This window comes from Haliotis rufescens, unplaced genomic scaffold (genome assembly GCF_023055435.1).
Source record: "Haliotis rufescens isolate VD_foot unplaced genomic scaffold, xgHalRufe1.0.p SCAF_18, whole genome shotgun sequence".
In the NCBI taxonomy this organism is placed as follows: domain Eukaryota; kingdom Metazoa; phylum Mollusca; class Gastropoda; order Lepetellida; family Haliotidae; genus Haliotis; species Haliotis rufescens.
In genome coordinates this window covers 7,531,060-7,540,999 of record NW_025963868.1, presented here as the reverse complement: position 1 = coordinate 7,540,999, position 9,940 = coordinate 7,531,060, and the positions used below count along the sequence as shown (strand labels likewise).

At 40.4% G+C, this 9,940-nt stretch overlaps 1 protein-coding gene across 1 annotated transcript; it reads left to right on the top strand.

The window, feature by feature from the left end:
- Positions 1–221: 221 nt before the first annotated feature.
- On the top strand, positions 222–7,766 carry LOC124149704 (putative cell agglutination protein SPAPB2C8.01). Its single transcript, XM_048398152.1, has 9 exons — positions 222–353; positions 702–1,058; positions 2,317–2,394; positions 2,579–2,692; positions 3,618–3,642; positions 3,858–3,901; positions 4,121–4,210; positions 5,046–6,941; positions 7,363–7,766. Exons 1-9 carry the CDS (start codon positions 251–253, stop codon positions 7,425–7,427), a joined length of 2,772 nt encoding a protein of 923 aa, XP_048254109.1. The 5' UTR covers positions 222–250; the 3' UTR covers positions 7,428–7,766.
- Positions 7,767–9,940: the final 2,174 nt, after the last annotated feature.

Here is a 9,940-nt window from a genome sequence, read left to right as displayed (position 1 = left end):
TCGTCATTTCTAAGATTTCAGGGGCGGTCGGGTAGCTTAGTGGTTAAAGCGTTTGCTCGTCACGCCGAAGACCCGGGTTCGATTCCCGACATGGGTACAATGTGTGAAGCCCATTTCTGGTGTCCCCCGCCGTGATATTGCTTGAATATTGCTAAAAGCGGCGTAAAACTATACTCACTCACTCACTAAGATTTTAATGTTCCCTTTTAGGACAGGACAAGGATAACTTTTTTACTTAGAATACAGGGCAATGGTTATGGGAAGAAGTGAAGTATTCTACAGAATCAAGACCATGACTGTGTGTTTTAACGTGGCAACATGGTTTACTTTGTGCCATGTGCTGATCCTGTCAGGTTGGTTGTAAAATATTTCATTAAAATGTATTGTTGTATGTGATATGGAATAGTGTTAACAATGAATACTGAACGGGTGATGGAACGAACGCCTTGCGTTCATTTAGCTACAAATACAAGGTAGATTATTAATTGTTACTATATTAATGGAATATATATACAAATATTTGAAACGGAGAAGCTGTTCACAATGTTTTACATCACACAATAATTTAATATCCTCATAGTATTATTAATATTATTAATATTAGCATAACTTCACCTTAAAACTCCATGGTAACCACAACACCATATATGTAGATTTTAAATAATGAGACACTTCATTTAATTAACGTTTTTTTCTCCAAGTGACCTCAACTGACCTTGACCTGACTGGAGATCAAATTCCCGTAGCTGAGGGAGCCGTGCTAACACTTTCCTGCAACAGAACAATCAAAGATGTCGCAACGTTATTGGCTGTAAGATGGTATAGAAACACAGAGAAGATATTGCAAACGCTTCTGAGAGGAGACCTCCTAGATACCACAAACACTTCTGGATATGATGAGGTCTCAGGACGTATTCGTGTGAAAACTAACGAACAAACACACACGGTGATGCTACAGATCAACTCTAGTCTGGATGACGGGTCTGTGTGGAGATGTGGCGTGGACGTCTACTACAGTAACAACCTGACTGTTGAAGTCCTGATTCCTACAACAACAGGTATGTACAGCAGAGTGACTTTACACTTAAGTAAAATGTAAATCTTTGTGTGTTGGAGCCCTGCCCAAGATATAAATTATCCTTCTATGAATTAGACGAACTGACCCTCGGATAACAACAGCGGACATAGTAATACACATTAATCTTAGAAACACTGTCATGTTGGCGATATGAAAAGGTGGTAATTTTCTCCAGCAATAGCCCCGTTCCCTGCATAACAAGAAGATTCACGTGTCTTGTCAAATTGTATACACACAGTGTCTTTTGACACACGACGTTTAATACACCGATGCTTTACGAGGAGTTCTTAACGTTGATCGACGACAGTTGAAATATACTCTTAACACAAGTAGGGAATCATGAACTATAACTGTTAATAAGTATCGCTGTGCACGAATTGCCAATGCTCACCTCCAGCAGCACAACAGCTATAGAATACCATGGCAAGCAATGAGCCCTGACTTTTTCCCCCATTGAACATGTCAGGGACATGATTGGGAGACGTGTGTGTCAACGTCATAGGTCGCCGACCACGTTGGCTGAACGAACGCTGCAAGAGGAGTGGCGCAGAGTCCCTCAAGTCGGCACGGGGAGACCCATACGCTGCATGCCTCGTCGTGGCAGAATGACTGTTTAACAAACCTTGGCTGAACTACGAACTTCCGTTCGAAAAACATCAACTTCGAAATTTCCAATCTTGCCCCTATTACCCTTCAAGTTCGTTGGCAGTCATACCATCTACCGCCATACATTACTACCGGTTGTAATGTGTTTCCAATTCGTTCATTATCATTATATAATTACTATAAACTTATATGTCTTAACGTTAGGACATATATTTTTGAGCACCCATTACCTTTTCAAGAGTATATTTGATGTCAAAAATAAATATTCCATTTATCATTTAAACTTATTATTCCAACTGTTTCACTTTGTAAACAGTAATAACCAGCGCCCTTGGTGTAGAAAAGCATAGCTAACCAGCTTCAGTTTCCCGGCGATCAGTGATGTCATTTGATTGTGACATCATTGTAGCTGATGACATCACAATGTTCTAATATGGTTCTATTTTGCGGTGGAAGATAGATTGCACTAGTTAATAATTATTTAGTTTATATTCTAAACTGATCAGTATTTGGATACTGAATATATTGGACACAGTACTAATACAGCGTAACGTGGTGTTGTAACCGTAGCAGATGCCTAAAGATTATCACTGACGAATATCACTGGAGATTATCGCACGTTGTATTTTCAGTTACAACACCTTGGAATGGACACACACCTGAAAACACGTTGGTCACCACAGCTGCTCGCCATGGCTCTACTTCAACAGGTGTCCATGTTTGTCAAATTTATATTTGAATAACCCTCATTAATGACTCAAGCATTTTCCATAACAATGCTTAAATGACGTTAAATAGTTTATATGTCATATATTTAGCCAGTCAGTTGAAATATTGAAAAAAGATTATATAACGTAGCACGTTTGCTTCATGTTCAGTTTCTGCATGTTTCAGATAAATCACCTTCTGGTATCTCAAATGTCTACGCTATAGCTGGGTCCAGTGGAGGTATAGTCATCGTAATGGTCCTCGTCGTAGTTGCTGTTGTCTGTTTTAAACATATTGCAGGTAAGTGGAATACTTCGAAAGTGTATGAATTGATGACGTATTGCAGAAATGATAATAACAACATGGCATCCGAAACGGGGGTCCCAGTCTAAGATGAAACAGCTCACTATGCAGATTTTCCGCCCATTAGGCATGCCACAATTCGCACCGAATATATGTATTTCCTTGACAACACCATGCCTGTGCTTGTTGGCGTCTCGGAAGGAATTAACGTCTAAGATCTGCATGTATTGGGGCTTTCCTCACAAGAGAAACTGACACACCACGATAGTATTCACATAGTCCTTAAAACGCGGTTGAGCACAACATCCTCTAAATTTGCAGTCTAATATTTGCATTACTGTGTAAAGCACCATTAGCCAAATACTTTCATTCATTATATTCCAAGTTTGCAAAAGTTGTGATATTTTGGAGTGACAGACACCCGTCATTCTGCTTCAAAACCAATTTGATTTAGGCAGTCATGTTGTTTGTTCTACATGCATTGATATACACTTTTAAGATAACTATATGTTTCTTAGTGTGTATTTGACATGCTGAACTACAAGTTAAATTTGCTCCATAAATGATTCATGAATAGGTGATTCTCTGATTCACGTGACACTTTGGGATTGCACTGAAGAAGCGCTATGATTTTCCTTTCATTACCTTCTTTTAACAGTATCAGTTTATGCTTTTGAGCTTGAAGAAAGCAAGTTACATGAACATCAGATAACGTAGTTTAATAGAAGGTTTACTTCAAGTCTGAAACATATTTGAAAAGTTATGTTGAGCCAATACCTCAGATACGGTACCCTTCCTTGCGTATAATGAAGGTTATCCTTCCCTGAAGAGATACATACGCTTCATAGTATTGTAACCTTTACTGGCGTATGTTCGTTCACTGGTATATGTTTAGTAAGACATATCTCATGATTTGTTTCAGCGGGCAAAGATGAAGACACAGGGATGTGAGTACACATATTTGTTATAGAAGATATATATATATATATATATATATATATATATATATACTCCATGTCCGTTATTCAGTTATGGCCTTATGAGACTCGTACGTGGTACGAGTTGAAAGCGCTAGCCTATTAAAACTGTGTTCAATCTTACTCCACTTATTTAATTATTACTATATATATATATATTAATTTATATCTTTCCTTTATTGCAGAGTGAAAGGTCATAATAAAACTGAAGAAACTGGAAACCACATTGGTATTTATTGGATTTGTTTTCATAAAATCACAGGCTGCTCACTTTTGAGTAATTGTTCAATATCAAGTCCAAGCAAGTCCATCCTGTATAACTTATGTCGTGCTTCATCACATTAAGCATATTACGCTTCGAGCATATAAACAATACATTTGCCCCAAGCTTATAGACAGTCTTAGAGATAAATGCTTGGTGTTAATTGCAAATGCTTGTTTCCTTCAGTGATGGTGGACAACGCTGGATATGTTGGCCTTGAGGTGGATGAAGGTGACACAACTACAGAGAGGGCAGCACAACTAGGCAGTGTATCAGGTAGTAACATTATCCTACAAGGGGCAGATGCAGCAGAAAGAGTGGTATGGTAGAATCATCAGGAGTAGTGAAGGATGAGATGTAGAACAATTCAAACTTCACCAACAGGATTATGATTTTGTGTTGAATAATTTGTCCTAAAAAAAGATATGTTATTAACTAAAGACACTTCGGCTCAATGTCTTATATACTATTGAAAGCGCCATTCAACCAAACACACACACACACACACACACACACACACACACACACACACACACACACACACACACACACACACACACACACACACACACACACACACACACACACACACACACACACACACACACGCACGCACGCACGCACGCACACACACGCACGCACGCACACGCGCACACACACACACACACACACACACACACATGGCATCTTGTTTCAAAGGCAGTCACGTTATTCCTTCTACATGCCTCGATACCACGTGCCTAATGTTTTAAGATAATCACACTTCAATTGATGTGTTTTTGACATTCTCTTCTAAAGAATCAGATTTCCCCCTTGAGTGACACTGAATAATATTTGCTTAAGAGTTTGATGAAAGCCAGTCATATGCTCATGAGACAGCGTAGCTAAATACAACGGATTAATTTCCAGCAATTCTCGCAGTGAGTGCTTCCTTTTTATGGAGTTACGTTGATACAAGAACCATTTTTGGGTCTCCTTTATCACGTATGCGCAATTTATTAACATTCCTAAAAGCCGCTGCATCAAGGCAATTCAACATAGCTCAGAACGTTTCAGTAACCACTCGTACGACTTTGAGACAACGGTGTGCTATTGTTATTTTGTGCTTCAGGTTTGATTCCCAAGAACAGGGGGTCAGTTGTGAACAACGAATATACCAGTACAGATGTGATCACAGGAACCACTGGATCGGATGTGAAGAACGAATATACGACTATCGATATAGTCGCCGAAATCCAATGGCCAGATGTGAAGAACGGATATACCACAATCGATGTGATCACCGAAGCCACTGGGTCAGATGTGAAGAATGAATATACCAGTATAGATGTGATCAACGAAGATACTGGGTCAGATGTGAAGAATGAATATACCAGTATAGATGTGATCAACGAAGATACTGGGTCAGATGTGAAGAAAGAATATACCAGTAGAGATGGGATCACCGAAGCCACTGGGTCGGATGTGAAGAACGAATATACCAGTACAGATGTGATCAACGAAGATACTGGGTCAGATGTGAAGAAAGAATATACCAGTAGAGATGGAATCACCGAAGCCACTGGGTCAGATGTGAAGAACGGATATACATCTATCGATATGGTCACCGAAACCACACGGTCAGATGTGAAGAACGAATATACCAGTACAGATGTGATAACCGAAGCCACTGGGTCAGAAGTGCAGAACGAATATACCAGTACAGATGTGATCACCGAAGCCACTGGGTCGGATGTGAAGAACGAATATACCAGTACAGATGGGATCACCGAAGCCACTGGGTCGGATGTGAAGAACGAATATACCAGTACAGATGTGATCACCGAAGCCACTGGGTCGGATGTGAAGAACGAATATTCCAGTACAGATGGAATCGCCGAAACCACTGGGTCAGATGTGAAGAACGAATATACCAGTACAGATGGAATCAGCGAAGCCACTGGGTCAGATGTGAAGAATGAATATTCCAGTACAGATGGAATCGCCGAGGCCACTGGGTCAGATGTGAAGAATGAATATACCAGTACAGATGGAATCGCCGCGGCCACTGGGTCAGATGTGAAGAACGAATATACCAGTACAGATGGAATCACCGAGGCCACTGGGTCAGATGTGAAGAATGAATATTCCAGTACAGATGGAATCGCCGAGGCCACTGGGTCAGATGTGAAGAACGAATATACAAGTACAGATGGAATCAGCGAAGCCACTGGGTCGGATGTGCAGAATGAATATACCAGTACAGATGGAATCAGCGAAGCCACTGGGTCGGATGTGCGGAATGAATATACCAGTACAGATGGAATCACCGCGGCCACTGGGTCAGATGTGCGGAATGAATATACCAGTACAGATGGGATCACCGAAGCCACTAGGTCGGATGTGCGGAATGAATATACCAGTACAGATGGAATCAGCGAAGCCACTGGGTCAGAGGTGAAGAACGAATATACCAGTACAGATGGAATCAGCGAAGCCACTGGGTCGGATGTGAAGAACGAATATACCAGTACAGATGGGATCACGGAAGCCACTGGGTCAGATGTGAAGAACGAATATACCAGTGCAGATGGAATCACCGAAGCCACTTGGTCAGATGTGAAGAACGAATATACCAGTGCAGATGGAATCACCGCGGCCACTGGGTCAGATGTGAAGAACGAATATACCAGTGCAGATGGAATCACCGCGGCCACTGGGTCAGATGTGAAGAACGAATATACCAGTGCAGATGGAATCACCGAAGCCACTGGGTCAGATGTGAAGAACGAATATACCAGTACAGATGTGATCACCGAAGCCACTGGGTTAGATGTGAAGAACGAATATACCAGTACAGATGGGATCATCGAAGCCACGGGGTCAGAAGTGCAGAATGAATATACCAGTACAGATGGGATAACCAAAGCCAATGGGTCAGATGTGAAGAACGAATATACCAGTGCAGATGGGATTACCGAAGCCAACCCGTACACGGAACCAGTACCCGGCTGTATCGTCACTGACGGTATGTAGGAGAGCTCAGCTTGTCTATTTAACAAATAATTAAATGAATACAGTCACTGTACATCCCCTTGGGGTCCGTTGTATCATGTGACAATTTAACAGAAATCTGAAAGCAGTAGGGCTGATTATGTTTTTGAACACATATAACATGTGTATGTTATATGTCTAGCAGTCTGTCATGGTAGGCACAAACACTGGAAATGTAACTTGTAATGTATATCACCACTGTCACATATAATGTTGTAGGTGGTAACATGCATTTCATTCAAAATCTTGTGTCACATATGTATTTTCACCTCAGTCATTTTAAAATTGAAAATAAAAAATAGTTAAATAACGTGTCAAGGGTTAGGAAAGGAAAGTTAAAATATTTGCAATTAATGTTACATTAATATAATCTGTGGAATAACTTGTCATTACAGGTGTCCTGAAAGACACAGATGAATACATCACCGCCACATTTGATTCTACTGAACACATCGAATAAAAAAACAATATAATTTCACAATTTGGAGATTTCAGGACCATTGATGTACGCAATGTTCAGATAGGTTAACTATGTGAAACAGTCTAAGCTTCATGTAATATACAGTGTATATAGCGCCGTGCTTGATGCTCACATATTATTTCTTGATACCGATTGGACCAGTTTTGCAATGTTCTTTTGCAAACTCCAGGAGCAGCATTTACGGACCAAATGTTTGGAGTGAGGTTGATGGACGGAGATTTACATTTGAAAAGCGATGAATGGAGATTACGAGATCAAAATTGAAAGTTGGAGATAAATTAGATGGAGATTGATAGGTGGTAATTTGAAGTTGAAGATTGACAGATTAAATTGATTGGAATTGGTGGTAAGATGAATATATGGAGATTGTTATATGAGATTAATCGGAATTCCTGCTCGGATTGGCAAAGAAAGGCAAGGTATCTTCAAGTATATAGATGATCTGTTATCGATCAATAACAATCAAATAGATCATCCACTGATTTACCTACCTGAACCAGCGAATTCGCCTCACACTCTCCACAAGACTGTGTGACAAGAGGGATGGCTTCAACTTTCCGATAGGCAATTTAACTTTCCTTCAATATCCCAGAAGCTCCAACCGTTGATATTTACTTTTCACAACTTTTGAGGTACAACCGAGCATGCTCTTTCCATCAAGATTTCAGCGAGTGTTATACGACGCTTGCTCAGACAATTATCAAGGTTACAACATTCAAGGCCTCAGTAAAGCTTTCCAAAACGTTTTATGGTAAGCAGGCGGAGGACATTTCAAAATTTGACGCAATGGTGACACCGTGATATACGCAGTGATTACCTATTTTGACTTGTACAATGTTACCGTGTCTTTTTTGCAGGTGAACAACTGATTTGCCTTTGCATGTGTTTGTGACGGGTGCCACCGATGTGGCAGGATACGCTCGGATCTTTTCGAGAATACCTGGTATCATAACTATTTGATAGTGATTCACACACACACACACACACACACACACACACACACACACACACACACACACACACACACACACACACACACACACACACAAACACACAAACACACAGACACACACAAACAAACACACACACAAACACACACACACAAACACACACACACACACACACACACACACACACACATGCTCATGATATGGTCGGATTCATTCTCATGAATAGGGAAAGGGTGTCGTCGCTTTTATTTTTTGATAGGGGCAGATCACTTGTTTGAGACTGATCGATGGATATAAATTAATAAAGAATGATGAATGGAGATTGTTTGATGTATTGATATACCACTCACGTATACTAGTGATCTAAGGAGGTAATGGTGCACATGTAGAAACCTCCATCGATCGATACGATACGTTATTTTTTCTCCATTTCAAGGTTTTGATGTCAATCGATAATTATATTACATTACATTAGCGTCCTGCATTACAAGAAGTTTATGTTACAAGTAAATATATCATTTATTTCAGAACAAATGTATTAATGAGTCACACTAGCTTGATATAAACGCAGATTTTTTTTCAGTCTATCATTAGACAATAAATATGTTGATGATTGTCGTGAACCTTTCGTGTCTTGTTTTGTCGTGTTTGGTTACATGCCGCCGTAGCTGCTGGGTAGTATCAGGCATCTCACATATACTTGTTTAAATCAAATTGTGTGAGTTGCGGTGGTACCAGCAGAGCAGGGCATGCTTACCCTTTACACGAACACCTGTTGTCATCACTCGTTTTCCGCGATTCAATTAGATACTTTTAACATATATTTTGCTTTTTGCCGTTTCATCGGATAAATGACACTTGTTACTCTGGCGTTGATGTTTCATATGTTTAGTGAAGTAAACATAAACGCAATATTGTGAACAAAACAAAACAAAACATAGAGAACCCCTAAGTGTTTGATGATTGAATCGTAATGGAATAGTTTTGACAAGGGATACTCGTCGTGTTGCATATTAATTGAACCGCCTCCGAGGTCTAGTGGTAGAGCGTCCGCCCGGAAAGTGGAAGGTCTGGGGTTCGATCCCCGGCCACGTCATACCAACAGATGTTATAGGATGTCACCCTGCCTGGCTCTCGGCATTAAGGGGTTACAACAAGGACTGCTCGGCTCAGAATCTCAGGTATGCATCTTACACTGCAGCATGGTATACCAGTGGGCTAGCACTATAAAATCAGCATTAGTCTAAACTGTACAAGCAGCCTAACACATGCACGTCGCTATATAGGTGAATAGTAATCGTGGACATGACGTTAAATCCCATTTCACCTCACATATTAATTGCGTCTCTACTTCGCAAGGATGGTTGATGGGCATCATATATTAAACAGTGTTATAGATACTGAGGTGTGATCGTCGGAAATATAACAGTACACAAATGCACAGGAGGAGGAAAAGTGTTGAAGATAACACTCTGATTACGATTTGCCTGTTTCAGAACTCATGCGTTTTCCTCCTATAATGCGGAAGTTGCTTAATGCTGA